General features: G+C 47.8%; 1 protein-coding gene across 4 annotated transcripts in view; it reads right to left on the reverse strand.

Annotated features, from left to right (window-relative positions):
• LOC146808616 (NACHT, LRR and PYD domains-containing protein 12-like) overlaps window positions 1-22,621 on the reverse strand; it is a 493,486-nt gene that overhangs the window by 368,254 nt on the left and 102,611 nt on the right. For all 4 annotated transcript variants that reach the window (XM_085623630.1, XM_085623628.1, XM_085623629.1 and 1 more), the window contains 2 exons: window positions 19,355-19,453; window positions 8,434-8,502 (listed from right to left, as the gene is read on the reverse strand). In XM_085623630.1, coding sequence (XP_085479756.1) covers window positions 8,434-8,502; window positions 19,355-19,453 — 168 coding nt within the window. The remainder of the gene's footprint in view (window positions 1-8,433; window positions 8,503-19,354; window positions 19,454-22,621) is intronic.

Below are 22,621 nucleotides of genomic sequence, written 5' to 3' on the forward strand. Positions count from 1 at the left end.
CTTGAGACCCCTAAGTATAAAAGGAAAAAGCACGGTGGCCTGTCCTTTTCTGTCCTGGCTCCTTCCACCTGGAACTCTTTGCCACCTTCACTCCGTCTCTGCCCAAAGTATGACTGCTTCCGCAGACTTTTAAAAACCCTGCTTTTCCACTCTGCATATGACTAACTCTCTCATCCTGGCTCATCGTTCACTTGTCATTGAGCGCCAAGAAACCGTTGGTGAAAGTGCGCGTTACAAATATTTTTTAACATAACATACAGAACCTGATTTACGGCTATGACATCCTTTTAGCTGAAAAAGATTGGCCACCTGCAATTGTTATGGATTGCCCAAAGGGAGAAACGGTAATTTTACCAGCCTTTTCCGACCTATTTCCAATTTACTTAAAACATACATACGCGCAGGAGTTGGCGGTATCCCTTGCTCCAGCACTTTATCGCAACCATGTTGGGTGGGATGCCGAGTCACCTCACCATATAATCCCAGTAAAAACTACTCCAACTCCACAGAGACAGTACCCAATAAAACAAGAAGCGCAAAAACAGGTCAGGGAGATCTTAGATCAACTTGAATACCAGGGTGCAATAGAAACTTGCACCTCGTCAATGAATAATCCTTTGTTTCCCGTAATGAAACCTGATAATTCATATCGTCTAGTTTTAGACTGTAGACATCTGAACACTTGCACTAAAACATCTGCAGTACAGAATGCACACAGCGCCGCATTAATGAATAACATTGTGCGGAAAAAATACAAAACAACATAGATATCTCCAATGGATTTTTCTGCCAAAATATAGCACCTGAGAGCAGGTATTTAACAGCATGTTCCGCGCTAGGTTCACAGAATCAATTTTGTCGACTCCACCAAGGGTATAGGAATAACCCTGGGTTGTTTTCCGCTAGGGTAACAGAGTTACTTCAGAATTTAGATGGAGGAGGAATTGTCCTATGTAGATGATATTTATCTGATGGAGGATGATTTAAAGGAACACTGGACCAGGGTGAGCAACATCATTTTGGGGTTCACCTCTGAGGGCTAGAAATTCAACTTTAAAAAATCAAATATAGCCCACCTCAATGTCCTATTTTTTGGACACAATCTATCGAGTGAAGGTAAAAGCCTGGCAGCTAACTTTTTAGAAAAGTGCGCACTGCTCCAACCTACTAAACCTTTGAAAAACTTACAATTCATATTGGGATTTTTAAACTTTGGCAGAACATACATTTTGGATTACGCAGAAAAAGTAAAACATTTCTACGAATTTACTGTTTTAGACCTGATTTTTTAGTTAGGCATTGGACACAGGAACACACAGATATCCTTTGTTCCCTACAAGCTGACATGATAGCTTCAAAACACCTACAGACACGTGTAAATGTCCGCAACTTGGTGATCCATGTTGTAGTGGGTCAATCTGGGTTTACTTACCTAACATTCAATAAAGGCAAAAGAGTACTCATTGCATTCAAATCACACTTGTACATAAACGCTGAAATGCGCTTTGCTTCTACAGAAAAAATACTGACAGCAGTACAGACTGCTGTAGTAAGAGAAAGAGCATTGGCTCAGAGGAAACAAATAATTGTCATAAGTCCAGTACCAGCCTTAGAGGCTGCTACAAAGGCAAGCGTTCCTAATGCTAAAACCTTACATGCAAGATGGATACCATGGGCTAATTCTCTCACTGCAACAGATGTAGAATACAGATATGACCCTAGTCTAAAAACACAAGAATTCCTGTAATATGAACAAAAATATCCTCTACCAAATGAAATAATGCCTCTAGATCAGTATGAATACATTATTTACACTGACGGATCTACACAGCCGGCCATAGGAAGTAAACAGCAATACAGCGCAGCATGTGCGATTGTAAAGGGACATATGCCGGATGGCAAGTTCTATCCCAGCGATACGAAGACACAGTCTATAGGAGACTGCATGGCTCAGCTGGCAGAACTAAAAGCCCTATTACTGGTGCTAATAAATACGGATCGAGAATTCCCCACACTGTTTGTGTGTGATTCTTTTTATTGTGTCCTGTCATACAACGAATATCTTCACTACTGGGGTCAAAATGGGTTTAAGGACTCAAAAGTTGGCACAATTAAGCATAAAATGCTATGGGAACAGGTAGCTGAGTTGAAAAACGAACTACCAAGAGCATCAACGTGATGGCGTTCACGTTGAAGGGAATTCCTTGGCTGATGAAGCTGCGAAAGGGGGCAGTACGAACTGCTGCCGTAGCTGCAATCACTCGTTCAAAAACGAGAATAGGCGGACAGATAATGGTAGCTGTCATTGCTTCACGCAAGAACAGCACAGCCTTACCGAAAGGTTTTCAACTCAAATACTCCTACAAGTTAGATGCAAACACCATTCTGTATTCTCAAATTCCAGGAGTGGGGGATAGAGTAATACCAAACATGGATCACACGAGGATCTAGGTTTTGCACACGCAGGAATTACCGTGACAGTTTCATTATTAAAACAGCACTATTGGTGGCCCAGGTTAACTAAACAGACAAAGAATTTTGTCCTTAATTGCGACATCTGCCAGCAGATGAGGGGTTCCACCGTGGCATGTCCAGTGCAGACACCATTACTAATATCAGACAGACCACTCGCATGTGTCTATTTGGACCACTGCGGCCCCTTACACTCAGATGGGGCTTACAAGTATATCTTGGTGGCAGTGGATTCATGCTCAACGTTCCTATGGGTTTGGCCTCAGCGCTCGGCTGACGCTCGAACTGTTATAAAAGATTTGCGAGTCTTTATAGGGACAAACATATGTAGTTGGCACATTACATTCTGGTGATGATCTGGACTGGCCCCCCACCAAGAGAAAAAAAAACGGTGGTAGCAGAGCCCTGAGAAAGTCTCCGCGGACAAAAATAGCCATGCCACCAGTTGAATTTAATCTGGAACTGCTGCTGGATAGCCTCTTTGTAAGGCTAGAGACAATGACCAAAGATTTGTTAGCACCTGTAATTTCTAAGCTGGAAGGGATTGAGTTAAAACTTAATTACCTTGCCTCCATACATAATAACTGTCTTTTAGGGCATGATATAGCAGTCAGAGGGAGGGGGGGCTCTTGTCAGGCATCTGGCGGCTCGGCCCATGTCCCCCAGGCGAGCAGTACCCAAGTCCACCGGACAAGCAGTACTCAGGCCCCAGTGGGTGTGTCTCATCCTAGCAATATTGATACTAACCACATTCCATGGGTGGCGGTCATTGTATCTCAGGTGGCCTATCGGGAAGGGCAGGTATGTCAGGCGGCCCATAGGGAAGGGCAGGAAACTGCCAATGAGGATCCACTGCTTACACACACCCCTCCCACCATAAAATGGTCACGATTGAAAACAAATGTGCACTTGATCTCCCTCCCCAATCAGCGCCTTGAGTTGCTGTTCTATTGGGGGTTCCTCCACTCACATTGGGCATTAAGGAAACTTCCTTGGACCTTATCCACAAGACCACTCACTGGTGTTCTATTAATGTGATCAATGATTCTAATATATCTCCTGACATCATCATGGCCAGAAGAATGGGCTGGATTGGCCATGGGAATAGGAAAAACGTTGAGGGGGTCTGCATAATTATTGGTTCACCGTTTAGCACTGCCGCACTTTTTAAGATATACCCTTTGTAGGTTTCTTATGTGACCATTGAAACAGTAATGTTGGACGCCTTTTATCATATAATGTATTTTGATGATTTTTTTTTTTTTTTAAACTGTTTGCTTTTATGGCTCTTGACTGCCGAATAAAGTACTTTTGACTTTACACTTATATCGGGTACAACGAGCCCTCAATAATATGCCAAGAAGTTCTCTAGGGGGTGTCACTCCTTACAAGGTCCTATTTGGGACGAGAATGTGGGTACCTGATCTCGATTGTGAAAGCACAGTGGCGGATGAAAAACAATTGGACATCAATAAACGTTTGGCTGTTTTACAGGATCTGAACGAATCCCGAGCACTACTAAGCAACGTGCAAGTAAAACACACCGCCACAGGGGAAGTCAAATCAGTCACGGCAAGACCTGCCTGGATCCCAAAAGTCGGGGATCTGGTCAGAGAAAAGATCGAGGACAAGAAAGAATTTGGGCCATCATACAAAAAACCTGTACCTGTCATGGCGGTCAAAGGAACAAGGACAGTACGTCTTAAGCCTCTTGCCGGTAAAAAAGAAAAGATAATTGTCTCCATTGATCTGATCAAACCACACTATGTGGCCGATACTGAATAGTAGGCCTCGTGGGCTCCTGGGTAGCCAACACTGTCCTCTCACTACCATACAAGAGGTTCAGACAGAAAGACTCATAACTTTCGAAGAGTCACCAATACAAAGTAATGGAATTTCCAATAATGAAATGGAACTCGTTCCTCTTGAAACACAACTTCAAACTACAAATGAAAGACAAATTTCAATTCGGCCTAACACCGATGTCTACATCAATACACCTCGACAAGAGACACCTGTCAGTTCAACAAAACCTGCTAAGCTACCAAAAATAGATCAAACTGCATCTGGCTACTTCATCGAATCTGATATATTTTCTCTGGATCCCAGTGAACCTGAAACAACGCTAGCTCCAGTTTCCCGTAAGCAACAAAAGTGTGATTTCTACACTTTTCTGAAAAATACTTGCCTAGTATCAACTTGGCTCCAGCTCTGGATAATAAGTGGAATATTGGTTTTTTTCTGTTCTGGATTGGTCTAGTAACTGTCTTTTGCTTACTTGTGAATGGAAAATATCTGCAATATTGTTTTTTCTGTTCTGGATTGGCCTGGTATCGCCCAGAATGCTCTGCAGTATCCAATGTGATCTTGGTCCTGAAACCTCATACATCATCTCATCATGAACAAAGAGACTTGATTTCCGTGAACATTACAGCTGTTCCAATTCCTGATAGTATAGTTTGGGAGAAGGTTGATTAGGATGTAATTGGAGCTACTGAACTTTTGAAAATACCACATTTATGTAAAATTTCTCTAAATGATATCATTACCTCCAGTACATTTACTGATGATTGGGATTTTGAACCTGTACATAATATGTTGCCTGATTTGAAACAATCGGCTGCATTTTCAAACAATGAAAAGTTAGAGGAGACATATGACTTTGATAGCATGTACTGTTACCAACATTATGGCCATCACTTCTTACTCAAATCCAGTATCCCAAGAAATGTTTCTTCAAACCACCAATTGGAACATTGCCCGACACCACAAAAAGGTAGTTCAAAAACATTTGCACAGAAGTTTTCCTATTTTTCAGGGTTTAACACTTCAGACTCGACCTCATATTACTATAAGGTTGCACCCGCACAGAAAAATATGCTGACTAACACCAAACAGATATATTCTGCATCCTTTATTGCCCAACTGTCTGCATAGGGTTTCGACTTATGGAAGGAGACAATAGAGACAACATCAGTCTGGGGTTCTAAGGAATGGCAGGTTCAGGGAACAGAAGCACTATTTAGAGCGTGCCTCATCCCACAGCAGATCATCTTTTTAAATGGCACAGTGCAACAGACTTCCTGTTTTGGATTGGCAAAAACAAGGATTTGAACAAACCACGGTTTCCCGCACCTTCACACATCAATTTTACATCACGTGGAGCGGATACAATAGATGACATCATGCAGTACAATACATCAGACCCCTTTTGGAAGGAATGGTTAGTTTGGCCCACAGACACAAATAGATATCAATCAAGTTTCAGGGGTACAACCGAAGGGGTTAGTATCCATAGGCCAGACCCATGATATGTACAAAGAGAACATCCGGGGGTAGTGACGTTGTACAGTGTTGGGAAGTTGTGCCTCGATTGGCTAAAATCCTCGACACTGTCCCAGGTGAAACAGCACTTATCCTTACTCTCAGATGAGGTGGATCTAAGGGATTTTTTATCAGGTCTCAGAAAGCCACATCAGAAACGTTTCTATTACACTGTCTATAATGAAATCTGGAAAATCTCTCAACAAGAAGCAGCGGAGAGACTCCGTGAAATAGATAAAATTAACCTAGAAAAGGCAATAGCTGTAGTTGACAATGGTCTGACTATATTAACATCCAGGATTTATTCACTGGGCAACATTGTATCTTCTACTATTGATATACTAGAACAGGACTTGTCCATTCTACAGCACGGACAACCACAGCAATGTTCTATTATGTTATTAAGCTGGGCGCTGCAATCATTGCTCGCTGGTTATGTGCCTTGGCGCTTTATCAACAGTATGGCCTCAATTTGTTCTTGTCTGTTTGTTTCCTGTTGTACCTGTCTTTTTAATTTACTGTGCCCACTGCTTATTGTGCCGTTTTTCACCCGTTTTCCTGCTTCACGCACACCCACCCACCGTTGCTCCCCCACAACCCCTCCCCTTTGCTGTTTTCCCGCTCCCGCCTCCCAGCTGTGCCTCCCTCCCACCTCCCCTATTTAATGACGGCCTCTACGTGGCCACGCAGGGGGCACGCCACTGGCATGCTAAAGGCAAGCCCATCTGCACCTATCCGCGACCCAACCGTGGCCAGCACCAGGAACCCAAGTTCTCTGACCACCCACCGCTATGACGCCACCACCCTCCTCGCACTCAACTCCGGAAGACACAGGGAATGCCAACAGGCCTCACCGAACACAACCTACGGCCAGTTCTTCGGCCTCCACTGCCAACAGACCCTCACCGCCACCACGACGTGTGTTTTCAGAATCCTGAACGCACAAGTCGTGCTTGTTGACTTTCTGCATTCCTTTTCCTAATAGTGCACGGCTCCGGGGCTGATGTGGGCCTTTAAAATAGTATTCGTGTTAATTGCAGTACCCGTGTGCTCTGCAATTAACATGAATACTATCTCAAAGGCCCACATCAGCCCCGCAACAGCGCACTCTTAAGAAACAAATGCAGAAAGTCAACAAGCACGACGTGTGCTTTCAGGATTCTGAAAACACACGTCGTGTAGGTTAACTTTCTGCATTAATTTTCCTAATGGTGCGCGGCTGTGGGGCTGATGTGGGCCTTTGAGATAGTATTCATGTTAATTGCAGAGTACACGGGCGCTGCAATTAACACGAATACTCAAAGGCCCACATTAGCCCCTCAGCTGCGCACCATTAGGAAGATTAATGCAGCAAGTGAATGCCAGCTCTCCCTAACCCCACAGGCGGTAAGGGAGACACTTACCTGCCGCTCAGCTCCTTCGTGTCTCCATTGTCTCTTCATGCCTCCCGCAAGCAGGAAATTACCGTATTTCGCACCGCTCGCGTTTTAAAAGCGGCGGCGCGAATGATCTCTCAGCAGTGTGCGCGGCAAATCCAGGACACTGCGCACTCCGGGTGGCCATGGTGCGCACTCGCGCGCAACTTATTGGGAACAGTGGCTATGACATATATTCATAAAAATACATAGATAAATAACACAGGCTAAAATGAAAATACTCATCTGGTGCTTCTAAATAGTTCCACCCCAGTGTACCTAACCTAAGTGTAGTACGAGGTAAGAAGTAGGTGCTGTTTTCTGAAGCATAGCTAGCTATAGTTTAGTTTTGCCAAGAGTTGCCAAGAGTCACTCTAGGTTCTAGTCTGTTCTATACCTTAGAATGAGAGAGTTTTGAATCTCTTTCCGGGTCTCGATCTCTAACGCCCCACAAGGGGAGTCAGAGACACTGGAGCTGGATTCTCTGCGAGGAAGATGACAGCGTCTGGTCAGTCTGGCGGGGACTCGAATTCCTTCCGAACTTGCCGTGGCGAGCTGTGTAGCCGAGCCGTGCAAGTATGCAGCCGTGACTTGCCATGGCAAGTGAAGGTATATTTATACCTTGAAGGTGTTTAGGAATGCCAGTATGGACATAAAAGTCGGGCAGAGTCACGTCATGAATGAACCCCTAAGAAATAGATGTTCATGCATAATAAATGAGTTCTTTGAGAAATCAATAATCCAAGCGAGGAGAAGTCCTAAAGGCTTAAGAGTCTGGTTTTCCAAGAACTCGTTGTGACGTGAATGGACGGATGTAGGTGACCATGCCTGTATTCGGTTAGCATGGATAATGCCTAAATAATGGTTGGATTTCTATGCCTAAATAAGGGCAATGCGAATTGTGCCTATATAAGGGCATAAATCGGGAAACCTATATACGGTATCTAAATCGACACACAACAGGTTAAAAGTGAAGACGCAGTGCCACAAAAGTAAGGGTTCTCCACTTTAAAACGTCCAGAGTATCAAGTCTGAACTTGTTGGACAAATCTTTACAGAATAGCGAGTGCTTTGAGTAAATTCCCCATACAAAGACTTAGTGAGAGCACTATACTTAGAAGAGAGGTCATTAAAACCTTTACCTGCTGACGGCATAGGAAAGTGGTGTCTTCCCTCACATACCCAGACCCATGATTTAGAGAAGAGATGGTTTGAAAAGTACCTGTGGCTCCTTCCGCTTCATTCAAGGGGCATCTTTCTTCATAGTGGTCCTGGTGTTCTTGATCCTGACCTAAGAAGAGAGAAAGAGAAAGAGAGAGAGAGAAATATATAATGAATTGTGACCAATACTTGTGAATAAAGAACATCATGTAAAGAAAAATGTATTAGGTTTCTTATGTCCCGCTAAACACCACTGGCACATCGATAGAATACACCACCACCTAGGTGACAGGTAGATATGCCATGTTTGGTACCTATGGAATTGTAATGATAAACCCTCTTTAATGGTAAAGTCAGATTTTTCATTGCAATTTGGAAAATGCCATTTATAGAAAGTTGGCATTTTCCTGCCCTTAGCCCTTTGTGCCTTCAGCTTGTCTGGGGTCACGTGACTGAGTGTATCCAACAATTAGACGGTCATTGTGAATTTCTCCCCGACGGTCACACAATAGTAGGATTAGCTGAGCCTCAATAGGCCATCAACTGGCAGGATGGGCGGGGGGGTGGAGCTGAGCACAGCCCCACATACACCGGAATAAGCTGTGTCCTGTCTCCTCACAATAGACCTAAAAACCCTGTATTGTCACTGCAGCTAGCTTGGAGCCAGGGAAGGGGAGTCAGGAAACTCCAAGAGCTTCAAAGAACCTTTCCAGAAACGTCTTAAACCTTATAGTAGCACTGCACCGGGGTATAATAAGTGTACCTTCAAACCCACTCTTCAGTTTACTATTAATCCTGCAGAAGGACTCTCAGAAGAATGCCTACTGCAGTGACCTGCTGTGCAGACCTGCCAGACTGCTACTGTACCTCGAAGGACTGCTTTGCTGCGTTGAACCCCCAGATGCCAGCCCTGCTGTTGAGCAATACATATACATCTGCACCCAGGTCTACCAGAAGTCACGCCAAGGGCTCGTTTGTGTCAGGTCTCACCGGCTCCTGTCCCAGTTCTGCTTGTTTTGTCAACACCCTCTGGGATCATGGCTCAATCATATGCGCATAACACCGTGATATAGATTTAGCATTATGTTGCTCTCTGTGCAATGTTGCTACAGTCATTACTATTTAGCACTTATTGGGTGTAAGCACTGCTTCTTAGTATACTCTCCTGGTGTTGCCAATGCTTGATTTCTTGTGTGCCTTGCTGTTGCCAAAGCTTGTTCTGGAGTCACGGGTCTCCGTGCACATTTCACATTCCTGTACAGACCTTCTTCTCTGTTGCTCCCATGGCGTGCAGGAGTCTAGAGCCACGTGCCATCAATGGCAGCCCTGATTGGTTATAAGTAGCCATGGCTCGCACATGGCTGCGCTTGGCTTTGTTCCTCTTTCTGCACTCGGACCTATTGAGCTAATAAGTTGTTCATCCTAGAGATAAAATGGGGTAAATTAAAACCACTGCTAGGGGCGCACTGAGGTAGTGCTGTGGACCTACTGCCAAGTAATCTTCCCATGCTCAATCAGGGATTCCTATGCACCAGTTTCCCTCACTTCTTAGTACCCGCTAGGATTTAACCACGTTGACACTTCAACTGATGGTTTGGCTCCACTTTTACTATCCAACTCTGCAGTCCTTTTGCCTGTACGGGAAAAGGGATTATTAACTTCGGCACTCTTACACTGAGCACTGTGTTTGTACTCACATATTGGAGCTATAAGAAATTTCTACTTTAAAGGATGAAACCATGTAGCCTCTAAAGGTAACAGGGCTCGGGCATCAGATAACTGCGACGCATTGTAAGATTGTTGACCCTGTGTCGCTGCTAAATTGTACAACTCCATCTCCTATTACTGAAAATGAGTTAACTTACTGCCAGTGCTGTGCTTCGGACTGTTGTAGTGCTGCGGACCTACTAGCACCTGAATTGCCCATACTCCATCGAGACTTTCGTGAGGACGAGATTCACACACTGATGTACCCGTAGTTATTACCAACTTGCCACACAATGTTTTTTTCAGCCCCCCTTTAACAAACCTACGAGCTCTGCAGTCCTTTTCCTGTAGGAGGCTGGGCTAAGTGTGGTGTAAGTGCAATAAAAATGAAGGTGTAAACCCGGCCTTCCCAGATCCTGGCCACGTTTCACAACCCCAACAGTGCCAATCCTTCAATACGTAATTGAACAACAAGCTCACCAGTGCTTGCACAAGGACCTTGCTGCATCCACCAAACTTGCACCTGCTAACCCGTCTAGCTCACTTCCCCACTTAGAATGCCTCTACACTAGCTTCACGCAGGGCTCACTTCCCCACTTAGAATGCCTCCACACTAGCTGCATGCAGGGTTCACTTCCCCACTTAGAATGCCTCCACACTAGCTGCATGCAGGGTTCACTTCCTCACTTAGAATGCCTCCACACTAGCTGCATGCAGGGTTCACTTCCCCACTTAGAATGCCTCCACACTAGCTGCATGCAGGGTTCACTTCCCCACTTAGAATGCCTCCACACTAGCTGCATGCAGGGTTCACTTCCCCACTTAGAATGCCTCCACACTAGCTGCACGCAGAGCTCACTTCCCCACTTAGAATGCCTCCACACGAGCTGCACGCAGGGCTCACTTCCCCACTTAGAATGCCTCTCAACTAGCTTCACGCAGGGCTCACTTCCCCACTTAGAATGCCTCCACACTAGCTGCATGCAGGGTTCACTTCCCCACTTAGAATGCCTCCACACTAGCTGCATGCAGGGTTCACTTCCCCACTTAGAATGCCTCCACACTAGCTGCACGCAGAGCTCACTTCCCCACTTAGAATGCCTCCACACTAGCTGCATGCAGGGTTCACTTCCCCACTTAGAATGCCTCCACACGAGCTGCACGCAGGGCTCACTTCCCCACTTAGAATGCCTCCACACGAGCTGCACGCAGGGCTCACTTCCCCACTTAGAATGCCTCCACACTAGCTGCACGCAGGGCTCACTTCCCCACTTAGAATGCATCCACACTAGCTGCATGCAGGGTTCACTTCCCCACTTAGAATGCCTCCACCCTAGCTGCACGGAGGGCTCACTTCCCCACTTAGAATGCCTCTACACTAGCTGCACGCAGGGTTCACTTACCCACTTAGAATGCCTCCACACTAGCTGCACACAGGGCTCACTTCCCAACTTAGAATGCCTCCACACGAGCTGCACGCAGGGTTCACTTCCCCACTTAGAATGCCTCCACACGAGCTGCACGCGGGGTTCACTTACCCACTTAGAATGTCTCCACACGAGCTGCACACAGGGCTCACTTCCCCACTTAGAATGCGTCTACACTAGCTGCACGCAGGGTTCACTTACCCACTTAGAATGCCTCTACACTAGCTGCACGCAGAGCTCACTTACCCACTTAGAATGCCTCCACGCGAGTTGCACGCAGTGTTCACTTCCCCACTTAGAATGCCTCCACGCTAGCTGCACGCAGGGTTCACTTCCCCACTTAGAATGCCTCCACGCTAGCTGCACGCAGGGTTCACTTCCCCACCTAGAATGCCTCCACAAGAGGTGCACGCAGGGTTCACTTCCCAACTTAGAATGCCTCCACAAGAGGTGCACGCAGGGTTCACTTCCCAACTTAGAATGCCTCCACACGAGCTGCACGCAGGGTTCACTTCCCCACTTAGAATGCCTCCACACAAGCTGCACGCAGGGTTCACTTCCCCACTTAGAATGCCTCCACGCTAGCTGCACGCAGGGCTCACTTCCCCACTTAAAATGCCTCCACACGAGCTGCACGCACAGTTCACTTCCCCACTTAGAAGGCCTCCACACGTGCTACACGCAGGGCTCACTTCCCCACTTAGAGTGCCTCCACACCAGCTGCACACAGGGTTCACTTCCCCACTTAGAATGCCTCCACATGAGCTGCACACAGGGTTCACTTCCCCACTTAGAATGCCTCCACAAGAGGTGCACGCATGGTTCACTTACCAACTTAGAATGCCTCCACACGAGCTGCACGCAGGGCTCACTTCCCCACTTAGAATGCCTCCACGCAAGCTGCACGCAGGGTTCACTTACCCACTTAGAATGCCTCCACACGAGCTGCACACAGGGTTCACTTCCCCTTTTAGAATGCCTCCACAAGAGGTGCACGCAGGGTTCACTTACCCACTTAGAATGCCTCCACACGAGCAGCACGCAGGATTCACTTCCCTACTTAGAATGCCTCCACGCTAGCTGCACCCAGGGTTCACTTCCCCACTTAAAATGCCTCCACACAAGCTGTACGCATGGTTCACTTCCCCACTTAGAATGCCTCCACAAGAGGTGCACGCAGGGTTCACTTCCCAACTTAGAATGCCTCCACAAGAGGTGCACGCAGGGTTCACTTCCCAACTTAGAATGCCTCCACACGAGCTGCACGCAGGGTTCACTTCCCCACTTAGAATGCCTCCACAAGAGGTGCACGCAGGGTTCACTTCCCAACTTAGAATGCCTCCACACAAGCTGCACGCAGGGTTCACTTCCCCACTTAGAATGCCTCCACGCTAGCTGCACGCAGGGCTCACTTCCCCACTTAGAATGCCTCCACACTAGCTGCACGCAGGGTTCACTTCCCCACTTAAAATGCCTCCACACGAGCTGCACGCACAGTTCACTTCCCCACTTAGAAGGCCTCCACACGTGCTGCACGCAGGGCTCACTTCCCCACTTAGAGTGCCTCCACACCAGCAGCACACAGGGCTCACTTCCCCACTTAGAATGCCTCCACACGAGCTGCACACAGGGTTCACTTCCCCACTTAGAATGCCTCCACAAGAGGTGCACGCAGGGCCCACTTCCCCACTTAGAATGACTCCACGCTAGCTGCACGCAGGGCCCACTTCCTCACTTAGAATGTCTCCACACCAGCTGCACGCAGGGTTCACGTCCTCACTTATAATGCCTCCACACCAGCTGCACACAGGGTTCACTTCCCCACTTAAAATGCCTCCAAGCGAGCTGCACGCAGGGCTCACTTCCCCACTTAGAATGCCTCCACACAAGCTGCACGCAGGGTTCACTTCCCCAATTAGAATGCCTCCACGCGAGCTGCACGCAGGGTTCACTTCCCCACTTAGAATTCCTCCACACTTTCTGCACACAGGGTTCACTTCCCCAATTAGAATGCCTCCACGCTAGCTGCACGCAGGGCTCACTTCCCCACTTAGAATGCCTCCACACGAGCTGCATGCGGGGTTCACTTCCCCACTTAGAATGCCTCCACACGAGCTGCACGCAGGGTTCACTTCCCCTTTTAGAATTCCTCCACACTATCTGCACGCAGGGTTCACTTCCCCACTTTGAATGCCTTCACACTAGCTGCACGCAGGGTTCACTTCCCCACTTAGAATGCCTCCACACTAGCTGCACACAGGGCTCACTTCCCCACTTAGAATGTGGGGGTTGTAGAAGCCCAACAATGGTTTGAGCCCCGTAGGAGCCCAAAGCATATCCTGGCTACCGCTTTAGTTTGGGCCTAGAAAGTGAGAGCGGAATCCACCCAAACTCCCAGATTTTTGACTGTCTATTTTGGGGCAGGCGGGAGACCCGGAGTGGATGGCCACCAATGCTCACTTTACAGATGAATGTCTTTACCCACCACCAAGATCTCAGATTTGCTTGCATTAAGTTGCAGGCAATTGGCAGTCATCCAGTCGGCAATGGCTGTGAGATCTTCCTTAAACTTAAGTGCATCCTGCACAGTCATCAGATAATGCTACCACCAGCTGCGTGTCGTCCGCATAGGATACCACGGATGTTATGTTAAATGTTATGTTAAATGAACTTCTAGAGCGCACGTACACCCAAAGGTTTCATGGCGCTATTGCAATATCGTACTAGATCGAGAGGTTACTGGTAGGCTTGAACGAATAAGAGAGTTTTGAGGAGGGATCTAAAGTGAGGATAGGATATTTCAAGTCTGAGTTCAGTAGGAAGGGAATTCCATGTGTGTGGTGCTAAGTAAGAGAAACTAAGCCCGCCGTGTTTTTTCCGGTTAAAGCGGGAGGGGGTGAGGAGGTTGGCCTGTGACGAGCGGAGAGCACGCGAGGGGAGGTAGCGAGTGATTAGAGAAGAAATGAAAACAGGCCCGCTACCAGTTAGGGCTTTAAAGATGGTACAGCCCAATTTGAACAAGCAGCGTTTGGCAACTGGGAGCCAATGAAGAAGTTTCAACAAGGGGCGGACGTGTTGAGTGCGAGATTGGTGAGTAATAAGACGTGCAGCCTGATTCTGGACTAACTGAAGACGGTGAAGTTGATAGATAGGAATGCCAACATAAAGAGAGTTGGCATAGTCAATCCGGGAGATGACTAAGGCCATAAGTATCACAGTAAGGGCCTCGGTGGTAAAAAATCTAGCAATCTTCCGGATTCTACGCAGATGGAAAAAACAAGAGGAAGTAACTGCACCAATCTGGGGCTTCAAAGACAGATCATTACTGATCACTACCCCAAGGCTCTTAACCGATTTGGAGGGTGTAGGAGAGGTTCCTAACGAAGGGGGCCAAAAGTTGTCATTCCAGGGATTCGAGGGGCCGGTCAACACCAGCTCGGTCTTATCAGGGTTGAGTTTTAGTTGGCTGGTGTTCATCCAATCCCTGATAAAACACAAAGTGGCCTGGCAGCTGGAAACAGACGCAGTGGTAGGGTTGATGTTAAACACGAGTTGAAGGTCGTCTGCATAATTGAAGCAGACTACTTCAAAATTACGAAGTGAGTAGATTAAGGGAGCCATATATAGATTAAATAATAAAGGAGATAAAGAAGAGCCCTGTGGGACGCCACAGGTAAGAGTGGTTTTTTTGGCTGAGAAGGTAGCAAGGCGAACGGCCTGCGAGCGGTCCCCCAAAAATGAGGAGATCCATTTTAGAGCAGTGCCCTGAATGCCAGCATCTCTGACACGGTCGATCAAAAGTTTGTGATCGACCGTGTCAAAGGCTGCCGAGAGGTCCAAAAGGACGAGGGCCTGGGAGAGATTGTTATCAGCTCCCCTGCGAAGTTCATCCATCACAGCGAGGATGACCAACTCTGTAGAGTGCGCAGGCCTAAAACCGGCCTGGTGAGGGTCAAGAAAAGAGGAATATTCAATAAAAGAACTGAGGCATTGTGTCACATGGGCTTCCAAGATTTTGCTCAGGTAGGGAAGGAGAGAGATGGGGCGGTAGTTAGTGAGATTGGTAGGATCAGCTTGGGGTTTCTTCAGGATGGGAATAATTTCAGCAGCTTTAAAGGAAGTGGGGACAACTCCTGTTTGTAATGAGTTGTTAAGAAACGCAAGCGGGGGATCGGGATAAGAGAGAAAGGCATCTTGGAGGAAGGGGGGAGGGCAAGGATCTGAAGGGGAGCCCGAGCTGACCTTTTTAAGAAGTGTAAAGAACTCTTCTTTGGAGATCAGGGGAATAGAATCAAGGAACTGAATGTTTTTGGGTGAGGTCCCCAGAACTGATTGGGGGATGGACGGAGGGATACTCTTCTTGATAGTAGAGATTTTCTGGATGAAAAAGTTATTAAGAGCATCACAGAAATCCTGGGTCGGTGCTGATTTAATAGTGACTCTATCAGGAAGAGATAATTCGTTAACAATGGAAAAAATATCTTTGGTCGTAGTAGATGAATTAGTGATTTTTTGTGAAAAGTACGAGGATTTGGCTGTTAGAATGGCTTTTTTGTAGGCAGTTAGCAGTTTAGTGAAGGTATCTTTTGTGTTAGTAGAGTAACTACGTCTCCACCTACGCTCTGCTTGTCTGAGGAGAAGCTTTTTTTGTTTAAGATCCTCTGTAAACCACCTCTGGGCGTCGTGAGGCCGCCTAACGATGGAGAATTTGCAGGGGGCAACGGTATTACTGGCCGCACATAGCCAGTTATGGATAGCCGTTTCTTGAGTGTTAAGGCAACTAGTATCCATGGGCAAGGAGGCGGAGAGTAAGGAGCAAAACTCCTCTTTACTTGCTCGGCTCCAGTTTCTGGTTAACAGTTTTTCCAAGATTGGGAGTTTAACTGGTCGAGGTAGATCCAAGGAGAATTGGATAGAGTAGTGGTCAGACCAGGAGCAGGGGGAAATAGATAAGGAGGAGATGGACAGATTAGCTGTCCATAACTGATCAAGGATGTGTCATTTAATATGAGTAGCAGTGCAAACATGTTGGGTACAATTGAGACCCAAAAGAAGATCTGTAAATTCACGGGAGAGAGGAGATTCATTGGGATCAGAAGGCCAGAAGTTAAAGTCGCCAATTATCATTAATCTAGGATTATTTATTATAAATTGAGAGATAAGATCACCAGCTAACTGAGGAAAAGAGGGCATAGAGTATGGAGGCCGATAAAACCTCTGGCTACGGCCGCCAAGGGTTGGATGTAGATGTTAAAAAGTGTTGGACTCAGTGCCGAGCCCTGCGGAACCCCTTGGTGGACAGCTTGTATTTGGGAGCAGAAGGGGGGGACGGACATTTGGAAGGTATGCTCCGCTAAAAAGGAGGAGAAGGACAGGGCCACGGACACCGATCTCCTCCAAGCACTGCAACAGAATCTGATGAGACACTGTCGAATGCAGCACTTAGGTCCAACAAGATTAAGGCTGAAGTGTGACTGGCATCTAACACGCCCCTTAGGTGTTCTGTTACAGCCAAAAGGGTGGTCTCCGTGCTGTGATGTGAGTGGAATCCATTTTGGGAAGGGTCAAGCAGATTGTTGTCTTCAACAAACCTCGTAAGAATAGAGTTGAGGTAATCTTCAGTGATCTTGGATACCAAAGGAAGAAGAGAAATAGGGTGAAAATTCTCTGGTTTCGAGGCATCCAGTGTCAGTTTTTTTAGCAAAGGAACCACCTTGGCATGTTTCCAAGCAGTGGGGACTACCGCAGAAGACATAGATAGATTGATGAGTTTGCAGAAAGGAGAGAGAAGTTGGGGTAGGAATTGCTGAAATAAATCCGATTTAAGAGGGTCAGCAGGGGATCCACATTTAAGTTTGTTGCAAATCGTGTGCATCTCTTCTTGCGAGAGCGCCGGGAAGGCGGAGAGTACAGGGGTGTCACGGGGCCACAGGAAGGGGCCTGTCCTGATCTCAAAGTGGGGGAAGGGCCTGTAGATGTTCTCAACCATCCTAATAAAGAAGGCGGCGAGGGTCTCACATTGCTGATTAGGGGAGAGAGGGGTAGCTTCAGGTTGCCTCAAGGATTTGGGGTCTTTAGGCAGGGAGAAGACACATTTAGCAGGGTTACTGCTATTTGTAATCTCATCCGCAAAGTAAGCAGCTCTTTCCTTCTGGATGACTCTATGGTAGTTCTTAATGGCTAAACGGTATTGTATTTGCAAAACTGGGTCATAATCCCGCCTCCACGCCCGTTCCAGCCTTTTGCAGATTTTCCGGACTGAGACCAACTTGCCATTGTACCAAGGGCTAGACTGGATATTGCGGCTCTGGGACCACCTGGCTGCAATGAGAGTATCGAGGGAGTGCGTGAGGCAGTCAGAGAGAATACTCTCAGCACCATCACGGTTGTCGGGAAGACTGGGCGTGTGACTCGAGAGGAGGGCGCAAAACTGCTCAGTATCAAGTTTATGCCAGGGGCGCTTTAAAAGAGATTTGTGAGTTGTGACCTGGAGGGGGCAAACTCCCGGTAATGCCATGGTAACCAGGTAATGGTCGGAGCAACTCATAGGAATAGGTGTATTGACTATGAGAGCGGGCAGATTGGAGATAACAGGGTCCAATAGATGTCCAGCTGAGTGTGCGCAGCCTGGGACGCGCTGGGTGAGCTGAAGGGCAGCAAGATCAGCTAAACAAATTGCCGATCTCACAGTCTTGTGGCACCTAAGTGTAGATTAGGATCTCCGATGATACTGAAATTTGCCGATCTATTGGCAAGTATGCCCGATGCCTCAATAAGCTCATCTCCGAACTCTTTAGACGGCCCCGGAGGGCGATAGATTAAAAGCCCAGATAGTGTAAAATTGGCATTGAAAGAAATCACAAAACGTGCTCACCCACCAGGGCCTCTTTGGTCAGGGTGCAAGTGTAACCAGCTTTAAAGATAACCGCGACACCGCCACCCCGGGCCCCTCTGTTGATTGTCACAATGTTATAGCCTTGAGGCATGTGCACACCAGGCTCCGCCTCCATATTGTCAGTGAGCCATGTCTATGTAAGAAAGAGAATATCTGGGGACTCATCAGGAAGTAGATCGAATACTTTAGCACAATGGTTTACTAAGAAGCGGCAGCTCAAGGTGAAGAGTTTGGCAGAGTGCGGAAGGGGAGATGGTGGGGCCGCAGATGCCGAAGTGTGGAAACCGCACCGTATGCAGCAAAATAGACCCTCCGGCCAGACACAAAGTTGGGAAGCACATGGACTGACGCCCTTACTGATGGTGAGTAAATCGTCTGAGAGTATGTACATTTAGAGCAGATCAAACCGGCAGCATGACTGGCGTCTGGCATCATCCAGGCGCGGACGGGCGCGGACCGGCGCGGACGGGCGCAGACGGGCTTGCCTTTAGCGTGCCTTCGGCGCACCAGCCTCGCGTCCACGCCACAGCAGGCATTAAATGGCCGGGAGGGCACAAGTGGCTCCTCCCGGTCGAGCTTCTGATTGGGTAAAGGAAGCCAATCAGAGCTCAGCCTGGCCGTGACAGCATGGAAAACAGATGAGCCCCAACACAGAGGAAAACGAAGAAAGGAAAACCAGCGCAATCTTTTCTTTAAAAAGCCCGAAGGCAAAGCAGCAGCGCTCGCCAAATAAAGTACTCAGGACAGTTTAGCAAGTTTCACTGGGACCCTTTTCTTATCCTTATCTTGTCTTTCTTAAGAAAACAAACCAGCACCGTTTCCTTAAAGCTTTTAGATGCAGGCTCACCGTTTTTTAATCAAATTATAAGGCTTAGTAAGGACTGATCCCAGGCTCAGGGGCTCTCCCTCGAGGGCTTCAGAGCAGGAGGGTCTCCTCGTCATCACTCACTCACCTGACTTCACCCAGCAACAGCACCACCTTGTTAGGCAGCAAGACTCATTCCTCGGTTCCAGTCTCCGGTCCAGTGTCTTCTGGCCAACATCAGGAGACCCTGCAAAGAAAAGGAAGAGGGGAGGCACGCTTGTCTTCAATGGAAAATCCAGAAAGCCGGAGTACAAAATCAGTCATCGAAAAAGACATCTTCACGAAACCTCTGGCAGCTAAGAGCTGAGAGACAATAAATTCTTACAGACTCTTCGGTGTGCAAGAAACACCGGAGAGAAAGATGGAAAGCTACAAAATACACTCCACATTGAGTAAGTTGATGAATGAACACGTGTAGCCATTCATCATGTAGACTAAGGGGCAGATTTACGTTCCCTGGCGCATCCCTGCAAATCAGCATGGATGCGCCAGGGAAGATGCGTCACGCAAGTTTGCCCTTGCGCCACCGCAGATGCGCCACATTTACAATGCGGTGCATCGTGGCGCAAGGACAAGCAGATGCGTGATGTATCTGCCAGCGTAAGGTTGGCGCAGTGCTGAAGTTGTGTCGCAAGCGCGACGCAACTCCAGCACTGTTCCAACCTGCCCTATCCCTAACATGGTGCGTCACGCCTTACGCCTCCTTCAAGCAGGCGCAGGGTTTTGACGCATCAGCGTTGGGAAAGTGACTCAGTGAAATCTTATAGATTTCACTGAGTCACTTTTCAGGGGCGTTCTTGCGACGGACCGCCCCCCCCTGTGTCGAAACGCCCACGTGAAACTTGACGCAGGTTTCACGTGGCGCAGGGCTTTACACTGTGACGCATCTCCATAGATGCGTCACGATGTAAATGGGGCGCAACATGGCGCAGGGTTTACGCCGCCGCTGCATCACAAAAGTGACGCAACGGCGGCGTAAAAGGGGCGCAAGTCCCTCATAAATCTGCCCCTAAATCTGTTCCAACTAAATGTAATGAAATGATGGTTGTTTTGTAGATCAGTCTGTAAAGTCAAACCCTTAGAAGGCTCAGTGAGGATCTCCTGACGTCTTCAGCAGACCCTTCGCCAGCGCCACCCCACACACACGAGCGCCGCCCCACACACACGAGCGCCACCCCACACACACGAGCAAGCAGACCACAGGTAGACAATCGCGAGATAAAGCTTAGGAAGGAAGTGAGGAATATCACAGCCTTTAAGGTTCAACAGCAGCTCATTGAGGGATTCAGAAGAGCACTACAGACAAGACCCTCTTCCCTAGCGCCGAGCAGTCCTCCTACTCGAGTTGGCCACTCACGAGTAACAAAGGCAGAGCACGAGGGTCCGGGTCCACATCGTGTCTGCAGAGCCACAGTCTGCATCTTCTGATGTGACCCATCTGATTCCCTTGGCAATTGATGCTAAAGGTACAAAGAACAGGTCCATTCCGAACTCACACATTCGTGTCCTTAATCGTCGCAGTATGGCCCCAAGTCCAAATGCAGGCCGGTGCTCAGAACTGGTAGATGGGAAAAGAGACGTATTTAAAAAGGACACATAAGCCATCATCCCTTAGGATAGTTGTGTGTTTAATTCCCCCACGGGATGTCATCATTAAGGCCCTCTTTGTGAATGGACACCCTGAGGACCCGGTTCTGTCCATGAATGGGAGTGATTCGAGTACCGTCCATTTCAAATCGTCAGGAGTATGGCAGGTGTCAGAGCCCACGCTTCTTGCATAATCAAATGGCCCCAATACTGTATAGCAGGTGAAGAGGGAGGGCATGTTCTGTAGACATGAACAATTCTTTATAGAGATTCCCTTGTCATGCTTCCGGGAGGACGGGAGAGAGTTTACACACGCTCCCTTAACTGTTAAATGCGAGTCAGCTGTGTGAGCCCTTGCTTGGCTTTCAGATCCTGACCGGTGTCTTCGCCTTCTCCCAGAAGATTCCTTGTGGAGTTCCTGTTCCAAGCTCCGAGATCAAGCGGTACCCTTTTTTAGGTCTCGCCTGACCAGCGCTTTAGCGCTGGCTCTGGCGAGACTTATAGTAAGCGCGTTTTGGAAGTGCAAACAGTGGCTTTGCAGGCCTCCAACTACAGTGCATGTGACCCGTCCGGGCGCGCGCACCATTTGGAGGCCTGCAACCACTTGTTTGCTTTCACTTTCGCCGTGATGGAAACCCTAAAGCGCTGGTCAGGCGAGACTTATAGTAAGCGCGTTTTGGAAGTGCAAACAGTGGCTTTGCAGGCCTCCAACTACAGTGCATGTGACCCGTCCGGGCGCGCGCACCATTTGGAGGCCTGCAACCACTTGTTTGCTTTCACTTTCGCCGTGATGGAAACCCTTCTCCAAGCCCTGCCAAACATCCCCCGTGCACCTCCTTCCAGATCCATTTGGCAGCCTGCGTGCCCGACTCCACTCCCCCCTCCCACTCCCTCTTCGTCAGCTTCAGAGCACCCCGTGCACCTCCTTCCAGATCCATTTGGCAGCCTGCGTGCCCGACTCCACTCCCCCCTCCCACTCCCTCTTCCTCAGCTTCAGAGCACCCCGTGCACCTCCTTCCAGATCTGACCTTGCTAATCACCCGAACACGCTCCGTCAGGGCACCTCCTTCAAGATTTGTTTTTGCTAATCTATGTAGCTCTCCTCGAGTTTCCTCATGTACGTATTGGCCATGTGCAACATTTTTTAATAAACAACATATCCACTTAGGTGGCAAAAATAGAAAATGCAATAGGGCTATTTGAGTTACAAACAGATTTATAGACGTGTGTGAAAGATCCCCGTGCACCCCTTCCACCCTGGAGGCCTCGACGCTATCAGACACACAAAAGACAAAATGGTCAGCGACAGTCGCCCGCAAGCCAATTCCATATAAGCCATCTTTGCATTTTTTGGGGCTACTTTGCGAAAGAAAAATATTCTTACAATAAACACGGAATGCCACACACACATTGCTAGAAAACAGTAGCAGTTCTTTTGACGTTAGTTTTTTACCAGTTACTACTTATACATTTAACGTATGAAGGCCATTGACGCGCAAAGTTGTAAGGTTTGTGTTCGGGTTTGAAAGCTGGCATCGCATGGCAGGATTGCCTCCCCCCGCTCTCTCAGACGATCCTAACCCTCGCTTACAGGATGGGAAAGCTGTATCACACAACAGACAACAGCCGAGCATAACATCTAAACCAGACAAAGCCTTCTGCCTTAGCTAAGAGCACAGTCGCAAGCGTTACTATTAGAGACTACGCGGGCGCCAGGGAAAAACAATACCACACATCCTTACCATTTGTAGGTGCTAAGCCTGTCCTG

The sequence above is a fragment of the Triturus cristatus genome, chromosome 8 (assembly GCF_964204655.1).
Source record: "Triturus cristatus chromosome 8, aTriCri1.1, whole genome shotgun sequence".
In the NCBI taxonomy this organism is placed as follows: Eukaryota; Metazoa; Chordata; class Amphibia; order Caudata; family Salamandridae; genus Triturus; species Triturus cristatus.